Source organism: Oncorhynchus keta, chromosome 36 (genome assembly GCF_023373465.1).
Source record: "Oncorhynchus keta strain PuntledgeMale-10-30-2019 chromosome 36, Oket_V2, whole genome shotgun sequence".
Taxonomy (NCBI): domain Eukaryota; kingdom Metazoa; phylum Chordata; class Actinopteri; order Salmoniformes; family Salmonidae; genus Oncorhynchus; species Oncorhynchus keta.
In genome coordinates, this window is record NC_068456.1 from 8,676,191 (window position 1) to 8,703,947 (window position 27,757).

Consider the following 27,757-nt stretch of genomic DNA (forward strand, 5'->3'; position numbering starts at 1 on the left):
CAGAGACTGCAGCCATGAACAGTTATATTGAGGAGGCGCTGGAAGTTGATTTTATTCAGCTGTCCACTTCACCTGCAGGAGCGGGTTTTTTCTTTGTTGGGAAGAAGGATGGGGGATTACGTCCCTGTATCGATTACCGGGGTTTAAATAATATTACCATCAAGAACCGTTATCCCCTTTCATTTATGTCATCAGCTTTTAAGAGTCTCCAGGGAGTTACGTTTTTGTCTAAATCGGATTTACGGAACGCATACAATCTGGTGCGCATCAGACGGAGAAGAGTGGAAGACAGCGTTCAACCCTGTGCCTTCTTCTTCAGGCATCTCACTCCAGCGCAGAGGAACTATGATGTCGGCATTCGGGAGCTTCTTGCGGTCAAACTGGCTTTGGAGGAATGGCAACACTGGTTGTAGGGTTTGGAACTTCCCTTTACAGCTTGGACTGACCACAAGAACCTGGCCTACATCCAGGAGGCTAAACGCCTCAACCACCGACAGGCTCATTGTGCTCTCTTCTTCACTTGGTTCAGATTCATGTTATCATACCGTCCGGGGTCTAAGAACGTGAAGCCGGATGCCCTTTCTCGCCAGTTCCAGTGAGGATTGGCAGCTTGAATCTCTCATTCCCAGGTTGCCAATCCTTGCGCCGGTGTCCTGGTGTATAGAGACTGTAGTGAGGGAGGCGCAAGGTAGGGAGGCAGTTCCAGACGTCTGTCCACGCAACAGACTTTTTTGTTCCTCTTGGGGCACGGTCCAAGGAACTTCAGTTCACTCGTCGCGTTTCACCTCTCATCCGGGAGGGCAGCGAATGCTAGAGTTTTTGAGGAGGAGGTTTTGGTGGCCCTCAGCGGAGACGGACACTCAGACCTTTGTGGCTGCCTGTCCGACATGCGCCCGGTATAGGACTTCTCGTCAGCAGTTTCTGGGGCTTCTTCATCCGCTGCCAACACCTTCTCGACCCTGGTCCTATCTCTCTATGGATTTCATCACAGGCCTTCCATCCTCAGAGGGACACACGGTCATCCTGGTCATTGTGGACCGCTTTTCCAAGGCGGCACATTTCATTCCGCTGCCTAAGCTTCCATTTGCCATTCAGCATTATTTCCGCCTCCACAGACTTCCTCTGGACATAGTCTCCGACCGGGGCCCCCAGTTTGCCTCCAGACTTTGGAGGGCATTCTGTACTCTTCTGGGGTCATCAGCCAGTCTGTCCTTGGGTTATCACCCTCAGTCCAACAGTCAAACTGAGTGGGTGAACCAGGATCTGGAGACCAACTTACAATGCTGTGTGTCCGCCAACCCCCCCACTTGGAGTCAGCACCTTCCCTGGGTGGAGTATGCACACAACACTCTCCAGTGTTCCTCCACTGGCCTGTCACCATTCCAGGTGTTATACGGTTACCAGCCCCCTTGTTTCCAGATCAGGAGATTGAAGTGACGGTTCCTTCCGCTCAACGACTCATCTCTCGTTGCCGCTGGACCTGGAAGAGGGCTCGGTCAGCGCTCCTGAGGTCCTCAGCTTGGGTTCAACGACAGGCCAACCATCATCGCCGCCTGAGTCCCCTCCTGCGTTCAGGCCAGATGGTCTGGTTGTCTACTAGGGATCTATCTCTACGTGTGGAAGTTTGATCTCTGGTACGTTGGGCCATTCAAGGTTCTACGGCGCATCAATCCAGTGGTCTATCGTCTTCCCCCGGTCCATGAGGGTTCATCCTAATTTCCACATCTCCAGACTTAAGCCTGTGGTGTTCAGTCCTCTGGTTCCAGCCACTCGGCCTCCACCTCCGCCTCACATGATAGTGGGACAGCCAGCCTATACGGTGCGACGCATCCTCTCCAGTCGTCAGTTCCGGCGAGGGACTCAGTATCTCGTTACGGGCCTGAGGAACGTTCCTGGGTTCTGGCCCGGGATATTTTGAACCCAGGACTCATTCGGGTCTTCCGTCGATGTTCAGCTACCCCTGGTGGAACACTTACCTCTGCACCTGGGTCCAAGTTATTACTAGCACTAATGTCACACAGATCTGTGCCTCGACACAATCCTGTCTCGGAGCTCTACGGACAATTCCTTCGACCCCATGGCTTGGTTTTTGCTCTGACATGCACTGTTAACTGTGTGGACCTTGTATAGACAGGTGTGTGCCTTTCCAAATCATGTCCAATCAATTGAATTTACCACAGGTGGACTCCAATCAAGTTGTAGAAACATGTCAAGGATGATCAATGGAAACAGGATGCACCTGAGCTCAATTTCAGGTCTCATAGCAAAGGGTCTGAATACTTATATATATATATATATAAAATAAAATAAAACTTATTTACAAAAAAATATTTTCTCCCCAATTTCTCATCGCTCTAACTCCCCAACGGGCTCGGGAGAGGCGAAGGTCGAGTCATGCGTCCTCCGAAACATGACCCGCCAAGTCGCGCTTCTTAACACCCGCTCGCTTAACCCGGAAGCCAGCTGCACCAATGTGTCGGCCCGCCACAAGGAGTCGGCCTACCACCATGACGTGGAAACGCATGAAAAGTTTATCAGCAGATGAAAAAAAGTTATGGACTTCACATGGTGATTAACTATAGTTGATCATACAAATCTTCAATAGGCTAAATATCGAGGGTAGGCTATTATTTGATTGCTGGTGACATGATGATCGGTGCTTGGTTGCCAATTATCAAATAAAATGATTATCCACAATTTCATCATATAACCTGTCCACGTTATCAGCAAACTCTTGTCAAGAGAGCGTGCGCCAAAACCAGATTGGGCAAGTTCGCTGTATTATTGGAACAGTTGATGAGACAAAACCATCGGTAGAGTTGAAAATGCAATGGAAACACATATAACTTAGATTTTTTAATTTGGTACATACATGGGAACTTAACTGCTAAAGTGTTTTTTATGTGCAGTACATCATCACGCAGCGCCTTTTTATCCGCAACGAGTCAGTTTGATGGAAACACCCCTCTGGTGGCATATTGTATCATGCAGATTTTAGAATATTGGAATGAAAATCTGTCGCCAGTTGGATGGAAACCTAGCTATAGAGAGAGAAACGTGGCTTGTGCTCAACAAAAAGACAATGTTCTTACACTCTTGCCGTTGTCGCGGGTGCTGGAGCAGGTCTTGGGCAGTTTCTGCTCTGGCTCAGAACACTCTGTGTCAGTAGAGTAGGCATCAGGAGGAATGGCATAGTCACTCTCTGATGTCATGGACGACATGGACACTGCTGGACAAGCAGGGGCAACACAAACAGTCATGAGAACATGGTAATAAACACGTATGGATTTGGTTTTAATATTAAGCAATGTGAGATGCGTACTCTTGTGTGAGTTTTCTTGTAGTGTGTGTGTGTGTGTATGTGTGTGAGGTGTCTGACCGTGTGTGTCTGTATTTATGAAGAGTCTGTGTGTGTGCGCAGTACCTCTCTTGAGGGAGCGGGGGCTGCCGGGGTTGCTGTTCTTGCGTGAGCCGGATCTAGAGGGGTGTGAGCTACATTTAGATGCTTCCTCTACTTCTGAGCTGGACGACTCCTCTGAGCTGGACGACGACTCTGAGCTGCACGACTCTGAGAATGGACTACTGCTCAGCAGAGTGGCTTTCTAGAGAAGGTAATACACACCATTAGCTTGACACACACACACACACACACACACACACACACACACACACACACACACACACACACACACACACACACACACACACACACACACACACACACACACACACACACACTAGAGGGTCACATTAAAAACAGGACTTCTGTGGGTGACACACACACACACAGTATATTTGCACACTCACACGTACACACGTACACACGTACACATGCACACACCTACCCCCTTCAGCGTAGTGTAAACAGGCGTGGTCATGTTCTTATAGATGAGGGATGTGTAGAGCACAAAAGCAGGGTACGAGGACTGGAGGGAGGGGTCTGGAACAGAAATGACAGTTCAATCAGCCAATCACAGAGCCTTCTACAAAACACAGGGCCAATGGCAGAACGGTACTGACCCAGTAATTTCGTCTTCTCTCGCTCACCTTTGCTTGTCTGGTCTGTACATGAGGTCTCTGACAGTCTGATGCCAGACTTAGCCACTGCATATATCCGGCTTTCCTAAAGTAACAGTCAACACAAGCAAAGCATAAAACACTCAAAGTATGTACAATAAAAGGTAGATAGAACTTAGTGCTCACCCAGGAGGGGAACCTGTGTAGAGGGGGTGTTGGTGGTTTGCTCCCTGGCACCGTGGGAGGAGGGTCTGGGATCTCTGGGGGCTCCTCTTCGTCCGTGGCGAGTGAGGCTGGTGAGGTGCTCAAGGTCGGCTTGGTGGCTGGCTGAGGCAGAGTGTCTCTACTTGTCTCCATGCTGACCTCCTGTTCCTGATCCAGGTCGGTCTCCTGGGGCCTAAGGGGGCGGAGCATGCTGATGGCATTGCGTGTCCGTCCATGAGCCGCCTCCGTGCTGATTGGCGGCTGGCTCAGGTGTCTCTTGGCCAGGGCCACGCTCATCACTCCAAATCCAGCGGTCGTCCGCAGGCGGGGCTGCTTGGGGGAGGCAGGGAGGTCTCTGGAGTCCTGGGTGGAGGTGGGGCGCTTGGGGGTGAGGGTGGGGGTGAGGATGGGGCTAGGGGTGTTGGAGGGGTCACTGGAGGAGGACGAAGAGTCTAGTCTCTGGGACTGGAAGCGTTTGTTGAGTTCGTCCGAGGAGCAGTCCTCAAGCTTCCTCTCCCTGACCCCATCCTTCTCCGCTAGCCCCCCCTCCCCGGACCCCGGCAGGTGGAAGTGGGGGCGCTTAGTACGCTCCATGTCATCATCAAACAGAGAGCTGCTGTCATCGGACGCCGTGAGGTAGGTATCGCTGCCGGGACGGCTGTACTTCAGAGGACACCCCCCTCCCTCACTGAAACGTCCACCCTCACCCTCTGAAGCAGCATTGGAGAGCACAGAGGACACACAGTGAAACTCTGGCCCTCCTGCGCTCTCACACACACTCTCAGACTCCTCCTCTGAGGTAGCATCCGCTGCTCTGTGGCCTCCACTCTCTGCCCCGGAGGAGTATGATGTCTGGTTAGTGCCGTTATCTGTCAAAGTAAACAAACACACTCCATGTCAATATCATGTACCAAATAACATACCAAATCAATGTTCTTCAACCCTGGTACTGGGGACCCACAGACGATGCTGTGCAGGCTTTTGAATTATGATTAGTTAAGCTTCATAAGGTTTGTTAGCACAAAACTATGAAATAACACACATGGAATAATGTAGTAACCAAAAAATGTGTTAAACAAATAAAATATATTTTATATTTGAGATTCTTCAAAGTAGCCATCCTTTCCTTGATGTCAGCTTTGGTTACCACATAATTCCTTATGTGTTATTTCATAGTTTTGATGTCTTCACTATTATTCTACAGTTGAAGTCAGAAGTTTACATACACTTAGGTTGGAGTCATTAAAACTTGTTTTCAACCATTCCACACATTTCTTGTTAACAAACTATAGTTTTGGCAAGTTGGTTAGGACATCTACTTTGTGCATTACACAAGTCATTTTTCCAACAATTGTTTACAGACAGATGATTTCACTTATAATTCAATGTATCACAATTCCAGTGGGTCAGAAGTTTACATACACTAAGTTGACTGTGCCTTTAAACTGCTTAGAAAATTCCAGAAAATGATGTCATGGCTTTAGAAGCTTCTGTTAGGCTAATTGACATAATTTGAGTCAATTCGAGATGTACCTGTGGATGTATTTCAAGGCCTACCTTCAAACCCAGTGCCTCTTTGCTTGACATCATAGGAAAATCAAAAGAAATCAGCCAGGACCTCAGAATTGTTTTTGTAGACCTCCACAAGTCTGGTTCATCCTTGGGAGCAATTTCCAAACGCCTGAAGGTACCACTTTAATCTGTACAAACAATAGTACGCAAGTATAAACGCCATGGGACCACGCAGCAAGGAGACGCTCTCCTAGAGATGAACGTACTTTGGTGCGAAAAGTGCAAATCAATTCCAGAACAAAAGCAAAGGACCTTGTGAAGATGCTGGAGGAAACAGGTATAAAACTAAAAAATCTATATCCACAGTAAAACGAGTCCAATATCGACATAACCTGAAAGGCCGCTCAGCAAGGAAGAAGCCACTGCTCCAAAACCGCCATAAAAAACAGACTACGGTTTGCAACTGCACATGGGGACAAAGATCATACTTTTTGGGGAAATGTCCTCTGGTCTGATGAAACAAAAATAGAACTGTTTGACCATAATGACAATCGTTATGTTTGGAGGAAAAAGGGGGAGGCTTGCAAGCTGAAGAACAGCATCCCAAATGTGAAGCATGGGAGTGGCAGCATCATGTTGTGGGGTGCTTTGCTGCAGGAGGGACTGGTGCACTTCACAAAATAGATTGCATCATGAGGACAGACAATTATGTGGATATATTGAAGCAACATCTCAAGACATCAGTCAGGAAGTTAAAGCCTGGTCGCAAATGGGTCTTCCAAATGGACAATGACCCCAAGCATACTTCCAAAGTTGTGGAAAAATGGCTTAAGGACAACAGTCAAGGTATTGGAGTGGCCATCAGAAAGCCCTGACCTCAATCCTATAGAACATTTGTGGGCAGAACTGAAAAAGCATGTGCGAGCAAGGAGGCCAACAAACCTGACTCAGTTACACCAGCTCTGTCAGGAGGAATGGGCCAAAATTCAACAAACTTATTGTGGGAAGCTTGTGGAAGGCTACCCAAAATGTTTGACCCAAGTTAAACAATTTAAAGGCAATGCTACCAAATACTAATTGAGTGTATGTACACTTCTGACCCACTGGGAATGCGTTGAAATAAATAAAAGCTGAAATAAATAATTCTTTCCACGATTATTCTGACATTTCACATTCTTAAAATAAAGTGGTGATCCTAACTGACCTAAGGCAGGTAATGTTTACTAGGATTGAATGTCAGGAATTGTGAAAACTGAGTTTAAATGTACTTGGCTAAGGTGTATGTAAAGTTCCGACTTCAGCTGTACAATGTAGAAAATAGTATAAAATAAAGAAAAAACCTTGAATGAGTAGGTGTGCCCAAACTTTTGACCTTAAGCCATTCTAATAGTACTCTACCTTTTTGAATGGAATGTATGGGACACGATACTAAGGCTACCATTACTTATCATACAAGCACTGTTTTGGTACAAATTATATATACAGTGGGGCAAAAAAGTATTTAGTCAGCCACCAATTGTGCAAGTTCTCCCACTTAAAAAGATGAGAGAGGCCTGTCATTTTCATCATAGGTACACTTCAACTATGACAGACAAAATGAGAAAATCACATTGTAGGATTTTTAATGATTTTATTTTCAACTTATGGTAGAAAATAAGTATTTGGTCAATTACAAACAAGCAAGATCTCTGGCTCTCACAAACCTGTAACTTCTTTAAGAGGCTCCTCTGTCCTCCACTCGTTACCTGTATTAATGGCACCTGTTTGAACTTGTTATCAGTATAAAAGACACCTGTCCACAACCTCAAACAGCCACACTCCAAACTCCACTATGGCCAAGACCAAAAAGCTGTCAAAGGACACCAGAAACAAAATTGTAGACCTGCACCAGGCTGGGAAGACTGAATCTGCAATAGGTAAGCAGCTTGGTTTGAAGAAATCAACTGTGGGAGCAATTATTAGGAAATGGAAGACATACAAGACCACTGATAATCTCCCTCGATCTGGGGCTCCACGCAAGATCTCACCCCGTGGGGTCAAAATGATCACAAGAATGGTGAGCAAAAATCCCAGAACCACACAGGGGGACCTAGTGAATGACCTGCAGAGAGCTGGGACCAAAGTAACAAAGCCTACTATCAGTAACACACTACGCCGCCAGGGACTCGCCGCCAGGGACTCAAATCCTGCAGTGCCAGACGTGTCCCCCTGCTTAAGCCAGTACATGTCCAGGCCCGTCTGAAGTTTGCTAGAGAGCATTTGGATGATCCAGAAGAAGATTGGGAGAATGTCATTTGGTCCGATGAAACCAAAATAGAACTTTTTGGTAAAAACTCAACTCGTGTTTAGGGGACAAGGAATGCTGAGTTGCATCCAAATAACACCATACCTACTGTGAAGCATGGGGGTGGAAACATCATGATTTGGGGCTGTTTTTCTGCAAAGGGACCAGGACGACTGATCCGTGTAAAAGAATGAATGGGGCCATGTATCGTGAGATTTTGAGTGAAAACCTCCTTCCATCAGCAAGGGCATTGAAGATGAAACGTGGCTGGGTATTTCAGCATGACAATGATCCCAAACACACCGCCCGGGCAACAAAGGAGTGGCTTCGTAAGAAGCATTTCAAGGTCCTGGAGTGGCCTAGCCAGTCTCCAGATCTCAACCCCATAGAAAATATTTGGAGGGAGTTGAAAGTCCGTGTTGCCCAGCAACAGCCCCAAAACATCACTGCTCCAGAGGAGATCTGCATGGAGGAATGGGCCAAAATACCAGCAACAGTGTGTGAAAACCTTGTGAAGACTTACAGAAAACGTTTGACCTGTCATTGCCAACAAAGGGTATAAAACAAAGTATTGAGATAAACTTTTGTTATTGACCAAATACTTATTTTCCACCATAATTTGCAAATAAATTCATTAAAAATCCTACAATGTGATTATCTGGATTTTTTTTTCTCATTCTGTGTGTCATAGTTGAAGTGTACCTATGATGAAAATTACAGGCCTCTCATCTTTTTAAGTGGGAGAACTTGCACAATTGGTGGCTGACTAAACACATTTTTTGCCCCACTGTATATACATATCATTCTAATCCTCAGATATCACACAATATTTTTTTATCATTAGGAGCATGCTGAAATTTGATCCTCTCAATTTCCACCACATTTCTGCATATGTTTAAAGAAAACATACATAAGGGACACTTGGTTCATTTGATTGTGTTCTCCACCTCAAACATTTTAAGCAATCATTGGGCTGTATATGTACCAATCATTTATTCCATATGGCCATGTGAATCCTGTCCAACTAGAACCAAAGTAGCTGGCTGGCGGTCATTTTGGAAATGGGGTCTTTCAGAGTATAATAGATGATTCAATCTGCAATGGCACTATACATCTTTATGTAGTAGTTGACTCACTTTGTGAAAGTTACCTGTCTCTCAGCTGGACATAATGCATTCCTATGGGATTTTACTTAAAGTGACGTGTACAGGGCAGGTTTCCAGTCAAATTACTTAAAATGTACACAAAACAGAATATCATATAGATCATTGCATTCAGTAGATTTAGTAGATTTCACATATTACTTTTAGAGTGTTAACCTGTAAACTATTGGAACTATCCATGGAAACCACATTTTCACTACTTTTCAACAAAATAAATAAAGGATATGTATATATGGCATCTTTGGGACATTTTATTGTGTTTTCCAGACCCCCCCCCAAACATTTTAAGCCATCATTGGGCTTTAGGAACCAAATATTATTATTATTATTTTTCCACCTTTATTTAACCAGGTAAGCTAGTTGAGAACAAGTTCTCATTTACAACGTCGACCTGGCCAAGATAAAGCAATGCAGTGCGACAAAAAAACAACACAGAGTTACACACAAACAAATGTACAGTCAATAACACAATAGAAAAATCTATGTACAGTGTGTGCAAATGTAGAAGATTAGGGAGGTAAGGAAATAAATAGGCCATAGAGGCGAAATAATTACAATTTAGCATTAACACTGGAGTGATAGATGTGCAGATGATGATGTGCAAGTAGAGATACTGGGGTGCAAAAGAGCAATAGGATAAATAACAATATGGGGGTGAGGTAGTATGGTGTGCTATTTACAGATTCACTGTACCTGTACACAGCCATTGGAAAGCTGCTCCGACAGCTGATGCTTAAAGTTAGAGAGGGAGAAATAAGAGTCCAGCTTCAGTGATTTTTGCAATTGGTTCCAGTCATTGGCAGCAGAGAACTGAAAGGAAAGGTCGGCCGAAGGAAGTGTTGGCTTTGGGGATGACCAGTGAAATATACCTGCTGGAGCGTGTGCTGCGGATGTTGCTGGGTGACCAGTGAGCTAAGATAAGTCGGGGCTTTACCTAGAAAAGACTTATAGATGACCTGGAGCCAGTGGGTTTGGCGACGAATATGTAGTGACGGCCAGCCAACGAGAGCATACAGGTCGCAGTGGTGGGTAGTAAATGAGGCTTCGGTGACAAAACGGATGGCACTGTGACAGACTACAACCAGTTTGCTGAGTAGAGTTTTATGGAGATATGGCTTTGTGAATCTTTTCCAATACGGCCAAATGCAGCTGGTTGGCAGCTGTACACAAGCCCTGAGTGGAGCATCATACTACTGAGATGAACTTGATCAACCAAGTCGATTTCTCCTGTTGACTCTCTCTCAATGCCACACACCTGTCACTAATTATCAGGCCTGCCCTGATAGGCTCATTCACCTTCAGTTGATATTTCAATCCTGTCAAGCCATTCCTCAGGTTTCTTTCCAGTTGTGTGCGTCCAAGTTAAGAGTACGTTTGTTTCCTATTTTCCATGTCTATTTTAGTTAAGTTATAACATTAAGAGGTCATGTAATTTCCTTATTTGAGATATATTGGTTTAATAGATTCATCCTCATCACCTTTACGTTATGCAACCTGCTTACAAGGTCTCTCCTTTGTTGCAGATCCACACACAAATGCAACTTTACCATGTCCAACCACAAGTAATTTAATAAATATGGACAAAATCTGTGCTGGAACAAAAACAAAAAAAGTACCACAATAAAATAACAATATGAGTCAATGTGCAGGGATATAGATTCGTCGAGGTAATTTGTACATATAGGTAGGGGTAAAGTGACTATGCATAGATAATAAACAGCGAGTAGCAGCAGAGTGTAATTGCAAATAGTCCAGGTGGCCCTTTGACTCATTGTTCAGCAGTCTTATGGCTTGGGGGTAGAAGCTGTTAAGGAGCCTATTGAACCTAGACTTGGTGCACCGGTATCGCTTGCCGTGCGGTAGCATTAGAGAACAGTTTATGACTTGGGTGACTGGAATCATTGACAATTTTTTGGGCCTTTTTCTGACACAGCCTACTATATAGGTCCTGGATGGCAGGAAGCTTGGCCCCAGTGATGTACTGGGCCGTATGCACTACCCTCTGTAGTGTCTTATGGTCGGATACTCGAGCAGTTGCCATACCAGGCGGAGATGCGACTGGTCAGGATGCTCTCGATGGTGCAGCTGTAGAACCTTCTGAGGATCTGGAGATTCATGACAAATCAAGTCTCCTGAGGGGGAAAAGGTGTTGTCATGCCCTCTTCATGACTTTCTTGACGTGTTTAACCATGATAGTTTGTTGGTGATGTGGCCGCCAAGGAACTTGAAACTCTGAACCCCCTCCACTACAGCCCTGGCAATGTGAAGGGGGCTGTTCGGCGCTCCTTTTCCTGTAGTCCACGATCATCTCATTTGTCTTGCTCACGTTGAGGGAGAGGTTCTTGTCCTGCCACCACACTGCCAGGTCTCTTACCTCCTCCCTATAGGCTGTCTCATTGTTGTCGGTGATCAAGCCTACCACCGTTGTGTCATCAGCAAACTTAATGATGGTGTCGGAGTGGTGCTTGGCCATGCAGTCGTTGGTGAACAGGGGAGTACAGGAGGGGAGTAAACACGCGGCCTTGTGAATGTTGGCTTCTGGTTGGGATATACGTACGGTCACTGTGGGGACAACGTCGTCGATGCATTCATTGATGAAGCCGGTGACTGAGGTGGTATACTCCTCAATGCCATATTCTAGTCTGTGCTAGCAATAGAATGGACGGTAGAGGTGGGTGGGTTACCCACTCGCCAACAAATTCTCACAAGGCACCCTGATCTCCGCCCCCTTTATTTCCTTCATGTGAATAATGGGGATTAAGGCCATTATATCCTTTGCGTCCGACTCATTAAAGAAAATAACTTTGTCCAGTTCGAGGTGAGTTATTCGCTGTTCGGATATCCAGAAGCTCTTTTCGGTCATAAGAGCATCAACATTATGTACAAAAGAAGTAAAAAATAAGTTACAAACAATGGCAAAAAAACACACAAAATAGCACAATTGGTTAGGAGCCTGTAAAGCGGCAGCCATCCCCTCCGACGCCATTGTCAGAGTGCTGACAGATGTGTTAAATTTGGTGGCTCCATGACAAATAACAATATGTAGCCGCTGGACTGTGGTCAAAATGACCCCTATTAAGGTCACAATCAGAATTGTCTATATTATCTGTGTTTTTTTTAGTTGGTAGATAACATTAGTTTGGCATGATATTACCAGATTTTCTTCTACCAGGAAATCCACATGGCAGTCATTTTATTAAAATGGCCACCCTGATTAACTGACAGGCTTCCCAGACAGCCTCAATCTTTAAAATATTCCTTAAGATATCTAGTGTTAATGTACCAAGTTTGATACTTGTATCATAAAATGGAACAATCTATACACTGGACTAGTGGTTCTCATGGACCAGAAATGAAGAACATACGATGTAGGATCTTAATTTGATCAGTCTTCTGATGCTAAGAATTGTCCTGTGGGGCAGGAAATGCAAACATGTAGTATATTCAAAGTTTTTAAAGTTTTTAAAACTTTGTAATTTCTACTTAAATGTCAGACATGATTTGCCTTAACAAAAAATGTATCAACACCTACAAAAATCTCCATGAATTATAATTCACATTTCCTGTTGCTGCAGGACAATTTTCCTGTTGTAGAAAACAGGCTCAAATGAAGATCCTACATATGTAGTACGACATTGAGTCATAGAAATGATCAGTGATGGTCATCCAGTAGATATGAGGAGGTAGGGACTGACCAGTGTTGTTCCCCCCTTCGGCCTCGGGCTGGGTTCTGAGGGTCCTCTGGACGGGCTCGGGGCCTGTTAGGACCTGGGGGTTCTTCCCTCGTACCTGGAAACAGCCAAACGTCAGGCTGCTGAGACGCTGGGCTTCCCCGGGCTTAGACTGGACACCAACTCCTCGCTTTTGCTCCAGGGCTGGAACACATACATGAAACGGAGACTTTAAAATGTCTAGCCAGGGGACTTGGATGTGTGTGTGTGTATTTCCTGTGGTCCTTACCCTGCATCTGTTTCTGTATCTCCTGGATCTGAGCCTCCTGCTGAATGTTGGTCTCTCTCAGAGCAGCATTCTCCACCTCAAACTGGGAACAACACAAACTCTTGTAACACCAAAAAGCATCAACACTAATACTATACAAATACACACACGCTTGATTTACTTTCCTTGTGGTGGCCAAACAATTGATTCCCATTGTAAGTCCTATTTCCCTGACCCTAATTGCAACCCTAAGCCTAAAATAGCATTTTTCCTCGTGGAGAATGTTGGCAAAATGTTTTCCTTGTTTTGTTATCCGTGTGAGGACATACACTTTATGTACTGTACCTCACACAGCTTCAGCATCACCCACTCTTTGATCTTCGCTGCTTTCTCCTCCACAGTCTTAGCATCCTGGGCTCGGATCTGTTTCTGGTAAGGGAGAGAGACAGATATCAACACTGATCTAGGATCAGCATACCCTCCCCACAATCCTAACCTTAACCATTACGGGGGGAAAGAACAAAACTGACCTTAGATCACTGTCTAGTGGCAGCTCTTTACCTACTCCTCCAGCTGTAGTCACACACACTGTTCTAGGATCAGCTTACCCTCCCACAATCCTAAACTTAACCATTAAGGGAGAAAGTCTAGGGACAACTGTTTACCTGCTCCTCCAGCTGTGTCTCCAGCAGGGTGATGACATCATCCTTCTCCTGTAGGAGAGACTGTAGGTCCTGACAGCGTTTGAACAACCGCACCTCAGAGTCACCTGACTGACCGTCTGGAGCCTTCGCCTTCTCCTCCATCCACTGCACCTGAGAGAGACACACACACACTGTTACAAAGAGTATGCATACGCACACATCACACATAATAGAATGAGCTCAAGAAATATACAGGTAACTTCCCAAATAAAGGAAACACCTGAGTAAATGAGGTGTATGTCAAAGTATGCCAAAAGGACAGGTGTGGCTCCTGAGTTAATGAAGCAATTAACATCCCATCATGCTTAGGGTCATGTATAAAAATGGTGGGCAGGCCATTATTTTGGCTACCATGGCTATGGTCCCATAGGATGAAAAAGCCCCCATCCACAGGGCACGAGTGGTCACTGAATGGTTTGACGAGCATAAAAACGTGTAAACCATATGCCATGTCTCAGTCACCGGATCTCAACCCAACTGAACACTTATGGGAGGTTCTGGAGTGGCGGCTGAGACGACGGTTTCCACCACCATCAAAACACCAAATGATGGAATTTCTCAGGCAAGAATGGTGTTGCATCCCTCCAGTAGTTCCAGACATGTGTAGAATCTATGCCAAGGTGCATTGAAGCTGTTCTAACTAGTGGTGACCCAACACCCTATGAAGACACTTTGTTTGTGTTGCCTTTATTTTGGCATTTACCTGTACATGTAACAAACACACACACACACACACACACACACACACACACACACACACACACACACACACACACACACACACACACACACACACACACACACACACACACACACACACACACACACACACACACACACACACACACACACACACACACACACACACCTCATTTACCTGCTGGTGAGCTTTGAAGGCACGTTTGTCTGACTCTACCACCTGCGTCTCCAGCTGCTGAATCTGTAAGGGGGAGAATGATGGACGATGTTTATGTTCCATGTTTACATACAGAGTCACTGACTACATCCTCAGTCCCACTCCCCTCACTTGCACTGAATGATGTGAACGAGACCTTTCATTCCCCTCTTGGTCTAGCACATTAAAACAATATTTATACAGACTTAGAGGAGAAATATCAACCTCCGCTCAAGCCCAAATGCAACAACTACATCCAAATAAAGAATGGGAGGTGGTGCATACTAGACATAGTGAGTGTCATTACTGATAACACTTCCTGATTTATGTTCCTAAATGGAAAAGGGAACCGTTACATTCCCCAAATGCTCTTGCCTTGAGCATCCATTGTCAAATATATTTTGTATTCGATTTTTAAAAAAATGTGACTAATAACAAAAATGCATCTATGTCATCACTAAACCTGTATAGTAAAGACTAACTCTTTGCCTACTTATGTGAGACTTGACTCCTGTTGTACTGCCCCTCTTGGTTACGGCTACAGTGTGTTACACGGAAGTCTGGTTGGACGTGAAAGTTTACGGGTGACAAGTCTCACGGTTACAGCCGGTCCTTTGTGTGCCCTGACCAGAGAGGACTCTAAGAAAGCTGTCAGGCTCGTGTTAAACCACAGAGACACAGAGAGCGCCATTAATACCAGAGAACACCACTGTTTACACTGCAACGAGACGTCTAACAGATCTAGTGCACTTCGCACGCCACTTGGTCACAATAACAGTGGAAACACGCACGCACGGGCACGCGAACATACACACACACACAAAGGAAAGAACGCACTGACGCGCACACAGACACAGCTTTGTGGGAACGGGGAATGTGGAAGAACTTATGAGAAGCATTCCTGTCAAATGCCTCAGCTCAAAGTGGCGGAAGTGGCAGAGAAACCAATGTCTTCTGAGGAGGCACACGAAGAATCCCAAGCCCTCTGACAAACACGGCCTTTGAATGTGCCGCAACAAAGTCCCATTACAGCAGCGGCATTCTATCCAAAACACACACACAAGTCCAGTATTCTGGGATCATGACATCATGGTGAGGCTATAGTGGAGCCTGTATAGACTGGAGAGCTGGCTCCAGAGTTGCTGCTGGACTCTCATTGCTCTGGCACTGGTTCTACTCAGCAATGTGTTTCCCTTTAGTTCTAGTAACTGGGAAATGGACCCAGCCCAGCCGGACCCAGAGGTTAGCTGATGCTATGCCCTTACACACACACACACACACACACACACACACACACACACACACACACACACACACACACACACACACACACACACACACACACACACACACACACACACACACACACACACAGTTTCCATTGCAGGAGAATAATACGTTTGGAAGACTCGCCATGCGGATCAAAACTGTAATGTATGGGTTTTCTGTGTGTGTGTGTGTGTGTGTGTGTGTGTGTGTGTGTGTGTGTGTGTGTGTGTGTGTGTGTGTACATAGGGAGCAAGAACCAAGGACGTTGTTTTATGGATATTTCAGTAGACCTAAAAGCCTAGTGAAATATTTTAAAAAGGGCAGTCAGTGAAGCCAGTGGTACACAGCAAATCCTGTCTGAACCAGTCGGGTCCACTCTGTCTTCCAACTCCGGCTGAGGGAAGGAAGGCCTGGAGCCTATTCACAGCAGGGGCAGACTGTACACAATTGTACACACACACTACCCTAACTGTGGCCAGTGGTGTGCCAGCTGGACTAAAGGGTGTGTTCAGATCAAAAACACACATGAAACCTACAGATGGGTTGGGTTAAATGTGGAAGATACATTTCGGTTGAATGCATTGACTTGTGCAACTGAACCCTTTCCCCTTTCCAATACGGCACCATACACACACACAGGGCATAAGTGTCATCCTTTTTTTTTGTTACTTATTTTTTACTCAGTCAGGGTTTCAACTCATTTTTAGATAGATAAATTAATCTAGCCAGCTATCTAAAAGTAATCATGGCAGATTTACAGACCGGGCACGTGCTCAGGGGCCCTGATCACCAGGGGCCCTGAATGATTTTGTTAGTCATTCTCACTCCGATATCACATTAATATGGCATAAGTTATGGCAAAATTTCAGGAAATTAGCTTTAAAACTTCAACAATTTCTCCCCACCCCATGGCAAAATGTGCAGGAAATTGGATGTAAAACTGCTAATGTAATGTATCTCTCCGCGCCATGGCAAAGTATATAGAGAGTATGATTGCATGAAATGAGTTATACATTTGCTAAATGTTCTCCCACCCCATGGCAAAATATGTAGAACTTCAGAAAACTTGCTTTAAAAGTGCAAAATGTTATCCATGCCCTATGACAAAATATGAAGAATTGCAGGAAATGTAAGCTAAAACTTTGTCAAGAGGGGGGCCACTTAAATGTTTTGCCCACTAGGTGGGGGCCCCCCAACCAAATCTCGCTTAGGGTCAGCCTTGCACACACATACAAATGGACACACGCATATGCACACAAAGGGGCAGGCAGGCAGGCAAGCACTCACGAACACACACACACACACACACACACACACACACACACACACACACACACACACACACACACACACACACACACACACACACACACACACACACACACACACACACACACACACACACACACACACACACACACACACATCTTCTTAGGAAGGATTCTCCAGAGCCCAAGGCCGTCCACAAATGACAACCCACAGCTTTATCTCAATGCACAGATATAGCATCAGGCAGAGAATAGAACTGTAATTACAGGCAGGCAATTCCATGGTGGCATATTGAGGCCGAGACTCCGATTTTTCACTTTAAAAGTATGCCAAACAAAAACCATCGATTGCAAAGTTAACCCTTTACACTCGTGGGAATTGGCCGATATGCAAAGGGCTAAATTGAGATGCTTCTTACAGAAGAAATATAAAAAGCATATGCATAAACATGGTAGCAATTGAAAAGGAACAGTTTCGAGATTATAGGAAAATTATTTGACCAAAAGGTGAGAACACAACAGTTCACCTGACACAAGACCGAATCCAAAAATTACACTTTTGATTTTGTTCATTTGACAATTTTACTGTACCCTTCGTTGCATTTGTTGATAAAGAAATCAGAAAATAATCTGGATACATTCAGTAACATGATAAGGATATTCCTGGAAAATGTGGGGTAAGTGCAACAAAAGACAAAATAATTACAAGGGTTCTCAGTGAGAGGACTAACTGGTGTCTCCAAGTGGTCACACACCTCTCCAAAAAGCCTGTTCTATTGTCAATTCAGGGAAACAGATCAACATTTTGGTGCATATAGAATGAAGACGTGACTGCATTCAGCAAATGTCCTTCGCAAATAGACAAACATAGGCTCATTCTGTTCAGAACAACGCAGGGTATGACTCCATGTCATCTCGTAACTCTACATCACACATGGTGATTATAAACGTTGACACTGTATATAACATTAGTTTTATGATATGGAAATGTGAAGTGCACATTTGGACTCACAGGTGTTTGGCTTGCTTGCACGACTTCAAATCGGTATTTATTGATCCTCAATGTCTCATCTTTTAAAATATATAGTCCTCATAATTTACAGCATTTTCCTCACTCAGACAACAAAACGTGCAAAAGTTGCCCAATTTAGCGGGAGGGATGGTGGCAACGTCTTGATGCGCGAGGTGCTCAAGTTCAGAACAGCTGTCAGTCAAAACCCATCCAGCGCTGTGAAGCGCAGTCAGAGCACTGGTGTCATGTATAGCATGTTACTGTACAGCCACTGCGTTTATCAGAGCCCAAATCTGCCATTTTCAAGTCGTATATGGGTATGAGTATAAAGGGCTACACGAGCCATACAACTCCATGCACAAGCCATACAACTCCATGCACGAGCCATACAACTCCATGCACGAGCCATACAACTCCATGCACGAGCCATACAACTCCATGCACGAGCCATACAACTCCATGCACGAGCCATACAACTCCATGCACGAGCCACACAACTCCATGCACGAGCCATACAACTCCATGCACGAGCCACACAACTCCATGCACAAGCCACACAACTCCATGCACAAGCACTACTTTTAACAATTTCCAGTGAAAATCTCCCTCAGTTGTTTATGTGACCACGTTTTCCAAGAACTGTTAAATATCGATACCGAATTAAGATTCAAAGATGTCTGCAGAAAGAATGGGGTGTCAGATATGACATGACACCATACATTTCTAAAAATGTATTTTGGTTGAACTACAGTAAGAGAAGTGGATTAACACCTGGTAACAAAATGACACCATGGGTCCCTGATCTATACCATACACAAATGCATAATTATGAATGTTCATGGTGATGTATCCTGAATGGGTGCACAAACATAGAAAAATGCAATATCCTCCTTTTCATGTTTTTGGTGTTATTCTCCCCCAAAACAAGACCAAATCTGGTTGGTCCGGACGGCATCAAATCTGTACCAATCATAGACGTCTACGTTTCACAAGCTTGGACATCACAGTACAGCACAGTAAAGTACAGTACAGAACATCACAGCAGAGTAGAGTTCAGTACAATACAGTACAATAGAGTAGAGCTTAGTACATTACAGTAGAGTATAATTCAGTACTGTACAAGAAATTATACTGTACTCTACTCTAGTGTACTATACTATACTGTACTAAGCTATCATTTTCTTTACTCTATTGTACTGCGCTGTCCAAACTTGTGAAAAATAAGTCTTGGATTGGTTCAGATTTGGGTTGACCAAATGTCAACTACTTTTCAATGTCCATGGATGTCTGGTTTTGTTTGGTGCTCAGTGGGTGACAGGGCTGGTTACAGTGAATGGAAAGAGAGAGGGTTCATGGGTAGGTGCCAGTAAGAGCCGGGGGAGGTGACATTAACTGAAGAGAAGAGAGACAGAGAGAGAGAGGGAGGGGTTGTTCAAACTGTTTTCACACACTTTCTTTGACCACCACGCGATAGAAAGAGAAAGAAAACCGTTATGAGCTGGGGGGACCGTGTCAGAGTCAAGACCGATACCAGAAAAATGCGAGTCCAACTCAAGATCATGACCGGTATTTCTGTGTTCATATTTCAGAAGAACAGATGGATTCTCAAGACATTCAGAATGGTGTAAAAAGTGCATGCACACCCAAACACAGTGGGGAACAATGAGGACCTTCTACAATTTCAGAGAAAGGCTAAGGATTTATAAAATAATACAAATAATTAGAATGATATATTATTAGTTTCAATTATGTTCTGATTTAATCTCTTCAGTTTTTGTTAGAAAGGAAAAGGTCAACGTTGAAGACAAAAAATATTCAACCAGAATTTTTCTTTGGCAGTCTCTGGGTAGATACATTTAGCTAGCTAAGTTAGCCATTGGCTAGGCCATCAGAAGCTTGATAGAAGGCATCTATCATTCAACTGTATATGGGGAAAAATGTAGAGCGACAGTGGAATCAACCAATCACATTGACTTCTAATGGCCAACAGGTCGAAGGCCAAAAAGTCACTGTGCAATTGGGAGCAGTAGTTTTCCCACGGTCCAGCTAGCTAGCTTTTGTTGTAGGCTAGTTTGCAGCGGCTGTAGCAGGCAGGTGTTATCGAGGAGGATATTGTTGCTAATTTGTTAGCTTCTCCCTTTTCAAGAATAACTTTCAACAAAAAGTGACGTTTCAAATGATCATCATCTGGTGAGTGGAACTGTAATGTCTTATTGCAGCTCACATCTCTTTGAAAATAACTTGTGTGTGAAACATTGTTGCATTTAAACTCTAGATCACCGGTTACTTCGTGTGCTAAACGTTAAATGTTTTTTTTGCAACGGGAAGTAATAGTTGTACATTTCGATTGGGAAATGCTTAGCCTATTGGTTGTGTTTTTGTATTCTTCTGATTGGGACCTACTGGCTTATTATGTCAGAGTTAATGGACTGATGTCTTTCCATCGGACCTATACAGTGGTGTGGTGGTGCCTGGAGAACTGGGTCCTGTGTGAAGGAATGGCACCCTGTGTGAAAAATGCTGTTTTCCTTTAGATTTGTCAGATTTCCACTCTCAAAATCACACTTTAAAAATATACTAAAATGTTAAGTTCTAAGTCCACAACCATGCTTAAACCACATCAGCAGACCGTCTGGGGGAGAACAAAAAGAAGAAATGTCTGGGAGGGTGTAGTTGCCCTTTTAATTCAATTGAGCAAAACAAATTCCCTCCCCGTGGATACAAATCAGCATTATATAATTCTGACAGGTAGGCCTACATTGCAGTCAACATTTCATTGGGAAGGTTTTTCGGCAAAGCCTTTAGAAATGTTCATGCAAACAGGGCATGATGACTGGATTGCACATTGCAAATAGCCTACTAGCCAAGACTAAGGACTAATATTTTTCAATACCTGGTTTGCATAGCCATAGTTGCCTTAGTTAGCATTTACTGGTAGATATCATAGGGTGAAACGTCTTTCCTACCGATGTCATTCTTCTGTGAGCTGCTAAATTCGACAAACAGTTGAGCGCTGCGCACTATTGCTGCCGGCAGATGACATGCCGCTGAAACTAGACTATGGGTGCTGAACGCATTTGAATATATTTCACGTGCTTTGCGATTGTGTAGGCTACTTTGTGCATGATTTCTCTATTATACTTAGGGTTGTACATTTTGGGGAATATTCAGAGGTGGAAACTTTCCGTGGGAATTAACGGGAATATATGGGAATTAACGGAAATATATGCACATGAATAGTAATACCATTTTAAATGTAGATTTTATTTGCATTGGATATATTTACCATATCATATGGAGACAAACATAAACATTTTACCTTATCATAAGTAGATAATTGCAAATGATTAAATCGTTCCAAAAGAAAAAAAAGTATTTATGAATTGATCTTTAATTAAATGAGTTGACTCTTCACATGGGATGATTTCACTGAACAACAAAAGAAAGATAATATTGAATGATCCCCAATGATGCATCGCAACTCTCAAAAATGTTTTCAACATACATCTGCAATATGATAGTCTAAAAAACTAAAGCTTTGATTGTCTCCCTCTCAGGATTCTATGATTCCTCCTCAATGTCCACCTCTTAAACAACAGACTCATCTTCACTGTCACTTTCCAACCTTGTTGAGGATGGCTCATTGTCACGCTCAAAAAGCCTCAAATTAGCCTGGATGGCCACTGATTTTTCAACCTTGTATTGGTCAGCCTGTTGCGTGCTTTGGTGTGTGTGTTCCCAAACAAGGACCAGTTGCGCACTGAAGGGGGCTGATGTTGGTGGGATTTGGAGGATGATGAAGGCAACATGGGAAAGAGCCTCAGATCCACAAAGTCCCTTCCACCAGGTGGCTGATGAGATATGTTGGCACGTCTGCCATATTGCATCTCCATCCCAAAGCCCTTGATTGGAAGTGTACTTCGCCAGACTGCCAAGAACCTTGCCCTCATCCAGGCCAAGGTGGCGAGACACGGTAGTGATGATACCATAGGCCTTGTTGATCTCTGCACCAGACAGGATGATCTTGCCAGCATACTTGTACGCTGCGGCGTGTAAGTCGGAACATCAGACAGGATGGCATTGTCTCCCTCAATCTGTGCAATGGCCACAGCTATAGGTTTCAGGAGTGTCAGGCTGCTTACCACTCTCTCCCAAAATACATCATCCAGGAGGATCCTCTTGATGGGCCAGACTGTGATATGGCCATTTCTTGGAGAGACTCCTTCCCCTCCAGGAGACTGTCAAACATGCTGACAACACCATCCCAACGGGTGCTGCTGGTCAGCTTCAATGTGGTGCTCTTATTCTTCTCACTTTGCTTGGTGAGGTAGATTGCTGCTATAACTTGATGATCCTTCACAAACCTAACCATTTCCTTGGCTCTCTTGTAGAGTGTATCCATTGTTGTCAGAGCCATGATGTCCTTGAGGAGCAGATTCAAGCAATGAGCAGCACAGCCAATGGGTGTGATGTGAGGGTAGGACTCCTCCACTTTAGACCAAGCAGCCTTCATGTTCGCAACATTGTCTGTCACCAGTGCAAATACCTTCTGTTGTCCAAGGTAATTGATGACTGCCTTCAGCTCATCTGCAATGTAGAGACCGGTGTGTCTGTTGTCCCTTTTGTCTGTGCTCTTGTAGAGTACTGGTTGAGGGGTGGAGATGATGTAGTTAATTATTCCTTGCTCAAGAAACATTCGACCACCCATCAGAGATGATTGCAATACAGTCTGCTTTCTCTATGATTTGCTTGACCTTCACTTGAACTCTGCATCCTGCAAATGAGTAGATAAAGCATGACTGGTTGGAGGGGTGTATGCTGGGAGAAGAACATTCAGAAATCTCTTCCAATACACATTGCCTGTGAGCATCAGAGGTGAACCAGTTGCATGCACAGATCGAGCAAGACATTCATCAGTATTTCTCTGACTACGTTCCTCCATTGAGTCAAAAAAACTTCTGATTCCAGGAGGACCATGAGCTGTTGCTATCGATAAGGTGTCTGATTCATAATTTTCATCTCACTTTTTGCTTGTTTGTAATTTACTAAATAAAATATTCATCATATTCATTTGTCAGGGGTTGCTTGTTGTGAGCGCTGAGGGAACTTTATGCACTTGGCCAGATGATTCTGCGTCTTTGCATTCTTCACATGCGATTTGGCGCAGTATTTGCAAAGGTGCACAGCATTTCCTTCTACAATAGTTGCAGTGAAATGTCTCCATACATCAGATAATACCCGTGGCATTTTTCTGTAAAGATTAGAAACAATTTTGTAAAACAAAATTAAATACAATCCCATGTACAAATAAATAGTTAAGCAGTTAGATTAATCAACTCATTTGTAAGATAGATTTTTTTTAAATGAAACATCTTTGGAAACAGGTGAATTAACACTCCTCGGTTAACAGGCTCAAGCAAGCTAAAACCAACATGGTAGCAAAAACGAACTAGCAGAAACTTAACAAGTTAGACATTAAACACACTTTGCTATAGGCTACTATTTACTAGTTAACAAAAAATATTGTCATATAAAATATATTCACCCCACCCAGTATTGTAATCCAATATTACCAGAAAGCATGTAGTCCTTGGCTCAGACAGTGTAGTAGTGTGGGCTCAATAGCATCTCATTAGTGTGCAAGATCTTGAGAATCAGCTGTACATGTGATGGAAGAGTGCACTGCTCATGCGATGGAAGAATGCACTTTGCATTTGCAATTCCGTTGAATTGGGGATAGTTTAACCAAAATATGCCACAAAACCTAGAATTGCCATTTGTGTATCCCACAAAAAAAGGTTCACTGTTAAGCTAACTTATTTGATGAATTTAAGCTAAATTCCCCAAATTCCAGGGCTTAACTTCCCATGGAAAATCTCTGAAAAAACTGTAGATTTACCATAAAGTTTCCAACCCTAATTATACTACATAATTAATAAGTTGTATGCCTCCACTACACTACTTTGATACGCAACAGAAGGGATTAAGAAGTGAGTAAAGCAATCCCCACTGAAAAAAAGTGAGTATACGGTGTATACCTGTGTATAGCCTCCACTTCCTTTGTTGTACAAATAAGTGCACTCTCCTACATCAATCAGTCACATTTATAAAGCCCTTTATACATAAGCCGATGTCACAAAGTGCCATACAGAAACCCAGCCTAATATCCCAAACAGCAAGCAATGTAGATGTAGAAGCACGGTGGCTAGGAAAAACTCCTCAGAAAGGCAGGAACCTAGGAAGAAACCTAGAGAGGAACCGGGCTCTGAAGTGTGGCCAGTCCTCACAACAAGAGTGCGCTGGTTTTTACGGTTGGTGTCCTTTTAGCATCACACGCTGAAGGCCGATGTCCAATAGGTTCGCCACTGCACATACATGTCTATAATAGATATACAGAGCTACAATTTCCCCGTTTACTGTTAGTAAGCGTGCAACTTTCCCCCACTCTTCCCTACCAGCAAGTCAAGGAAATTCGGACAAAGAGGATATTTTTCAATGAAAGTAGAGGACAGTAATGTTACGAGTAAAGTAGGAATCCCAGGTTTCAATAGGCCATAACACATGAATGTTTCAAGAAAGGAGTGTATATATTTGTCCTGGTGATGCTCTTTTATGCGCTGACTGAATGGAAGCTGATAAAATCAAGTTTTTTAATCCGCTGGTCTCGGGAAGATGTTAGGAGTCCTCACTGTCCGATACCGAGTCAAGACCAAGTAAAAATGTATCTGACACGCGGACATCTTCTTCTTTGATGAGTTTTAACAGCGGTTGGCATTGCATTACCGCCACCTACTAGCCTGGAGTACAACTCCATTATCCATTTTTTTAATTTTTTTAATTTTTATTTTTTTACAAATACCCTACCATCTAACAACACACTCTCAAAAACATTTAAATAATAGAAAATAACACCATCCTACTCCACTATTTAAATCTACGTAGACCTACCACAGGCCAACAACCTGAAAGGAAGGGACACCACCACTCAACACACCCTGTAACTATTCTGATGTCAAGTCTCGCACACCCAAATATCTCTCTGCTGCTGCCACCACAACCTAAATTTTCTGAGATCTACGTTCCATCCCTGCAGTACAGTTGATAACCATTGCTATAAATGCTAAAAATCCAATCTTATTGAAACATCTCTCACTTGTTGGTTTATCCCTCTGTACTGGTACAGATCTACTACCCTTGACCCATCTTCCTCTACTTTCTTCAATAAACTGGACAGTTTTATCTCAATCTCTTCATTCAAAGACTTAATCATGGACACTCTTACTGACAGTTGTGGCTGCTTTGTGTGATGTACTGTTGTCTCTTCCTTCTTGCCCTTTGTGCTGTTGACTGTGCCTAATAATGTTTGTGCTGCTACCATATTGTTGTTATGGGACAGCAGCGTAGCCTAGTGGTTAGAGCGTTGGACTAGTAACCGGAAGGTTGCAAGTTCTAATCCCCGAGCTGACAAGGTACAAATCTGTCGTTCTGCCCCTGAACAGGCAGTTAACCCACTGTTCTTAGGCCGTCATTGAAAATGAGAATTTGTTCTTAACTGACTTGCCTAGTTAGATAAAGGTTTTTAAAAAAATGTTGCGGTCTTAGGTCTCTCTTTATGTAGTGTTGTATCTATTGTTGTGATGTGTGTTTTGACCTATATTTATATTGTATTTATTTATTTTTATTCCCAGGCCCCCGTCCCCACAGGAGGCCTTTTGCCTTTTGGTAGGCTGTCATTGTAAATAAGAATTTGTTTTTAACTGACTTGCCTAAATAAAAGGTACAATTATTATTATTTTTAAATTCACTGCCTCAGCAGATGACAACTTCTGCACTGCTCTAACCGTGGAAACCTCAACCTGCCTCTCTCACACGGAACATATCTGATCACCAGCCACATGGGCACCTCTACACCACTACTTTCCCCAATGCTACACATTCCTTTGTCTCATGCCCTTCTGCACACTTCTCACACCTAGGAACCTCCCTCCTACATAAGCTTGACACCTGTAACAATGTAATGTATTCGGCACAAAAGCTCGTACAGGATAACTTATATATCCTAAGAACATCAAAACGCAAAAGAACAGACAATGACTCTTCTGTTTCACCACTCACATCACCCTGTCTGCTCCACACCAAACAACGAGCAAAACAAACACAGGGAATCTTCCCCTTCAGTTGCTCAACTTCTACATTTACCGCTACCCCAGTAATCACTTCTTTCAATGGCGCCATTTTCTTGAGCGCAAAACAATTCACATTTCTTGCCCGCATTCGTTTAACGCAGAGCGCCTTCTTCCTCTGACCAGCAGAAACAAACAATTATTGCAAGACCACTTCTGGTTACCGTCCCCGATTCCACAGCACCCAACTCTGTTTTCACCCACCCTGAAACCACAAATGGATCAGCCAAAAGCCAAGAGTCCACTTTTTCCAAAAACCTCACTCCTACTGTCACTGACTCATCTTTATCCTGACCCTCGGTACAAGCCTCGTGCTCGAGAACTTCCTCACACCTACCACGTCCGATACTTAAACCTCATTCACTTCCATTTCTCCTCCTGTCTTCACTCACTCAGCTTAAACTTTCAACCATTCCTCTTCAACAAACATCCCCCACCATTTTTAACCGACTCAAGCTCACTCTCTCTTCCTCCCCCTCTCTCTTAGACCTCCTCTGCCTCTCTTTTTCCCGTCCATTCCTCCACTGTACTCCTTATGATAATACTGCACCTCTCCTGTGATAAATCTTGTTCTGGGCTTCTCAAGGGACACCATTTAACCGGCGGTCACAATCTCTGTACAATCAGAACAAACCCTTTGGGATATAGCTCTCAACAGGGCATCCCACTTATAACGCAGATGCTTTGTCTTGAGGTTCTTCTTTTTCCAAAAGCTACTGCGACGCTTTTCCATTTTAATCAAGCGCGCTCTTCCACCCACCATCTCACCCTAGACTCGAATATACGATGGTGACTCCTTTTCTCTGTGGGTTGGTTGGTCTGCCACAACACGCCTGGCTCCCAGACAAGACCCTCAAAAGTGGTCTTCGAGACCGGACTCATACAACACTGGTAGCAGGTGAACCAACTTTGGTTTGTGACTACTATGACTACCCATTGTAGTCAATTCAGTTGCAGTCACTCTGTTACAGATTTCTGTAGGAAGGAACATGGTTGGAACATGGTTTATATATGCCTTAAAACATATATATTCTTAGCTTTCATTTGATTGACACAAAATTTGATGTGCCCAGGCCATATAGCGAGTACAGCTGTACACACACACACACACACACACACACACACACACACACACACACACACACACACACACACACACACACACGTGTGTAAGGATACATCACTGTCCATCATTTCCTGAGCAGCTCTAATGGGACTTTGTTACTGGAATTTACACTGTGGTAATCTGTGTTATGGTCCATTACCAAGTCCCTGAAATAAACTCCCAGTCAGACAGCTAGAATGAC

General features: G+C 43.9%; 1 protein-coding gene across 2 annotated transcripts in view; it reads right to left on the reverse strand.

The window, feature by feature from the left end:
* The window catches only part of plekhh2 (pleckstrin homology domain containing, family H (with MyTH4 domain) member 2), a 65,332-nt gene that overhangs the window by 14,608 nt on the left and 22,967 nt on the right, over positions 1 to 27,757 (reverse strand). Inside the window, exons 3-12 of one of the 2 annotated variants that reach the window (XM_052498416.1) lie at positions 14,701 to 14,763; positions 13,785 to 13,934; positions 13,465 to 13,548; positions 13,141 to 13,222; positions 12,876 to 13,055; positions 4,204 to 5,090; positions 4,048 to 4,123; positions 3,846 to 3,940; positions 3,425 to 3,602; positions 3,093 to 3,226 (exon numbers count right to left, since the gene is read on the reverse strand). In XM_052498416.1, coding sequence (XP_052354376.1) covers positions 3,093 to 3,226; positions 3,425 to 3,602; positions 3,846 to 3,940; positions 4,048 to 4,123; positions 4,204 to 5,090; positions 12,876 to 13,055; positions 13,141 to 13,222; positions 13,465 to 13,548; positions 13,785 to 13,934; positions 14,701 to 14,763 — 1,929 coding nt within the window. Of the gene's footprint in view, positions 1 to 3,092; positions 3,230 to 3,424; positions 3,603 to 3,845; positions 3,941 to 4,047; positions 4,124 to 4,203; positions 5,091 to 12,875; positions 13,056 to 13,140; positions 13,223 to 13,464; positions 13,549 to 13,784; positions 13,935 to 14,700; positions 14,764 to 27,757 lie in introns of both variants that reach the window. The other variant, XM_052498415.1, reaches the window with a different exon arrangement.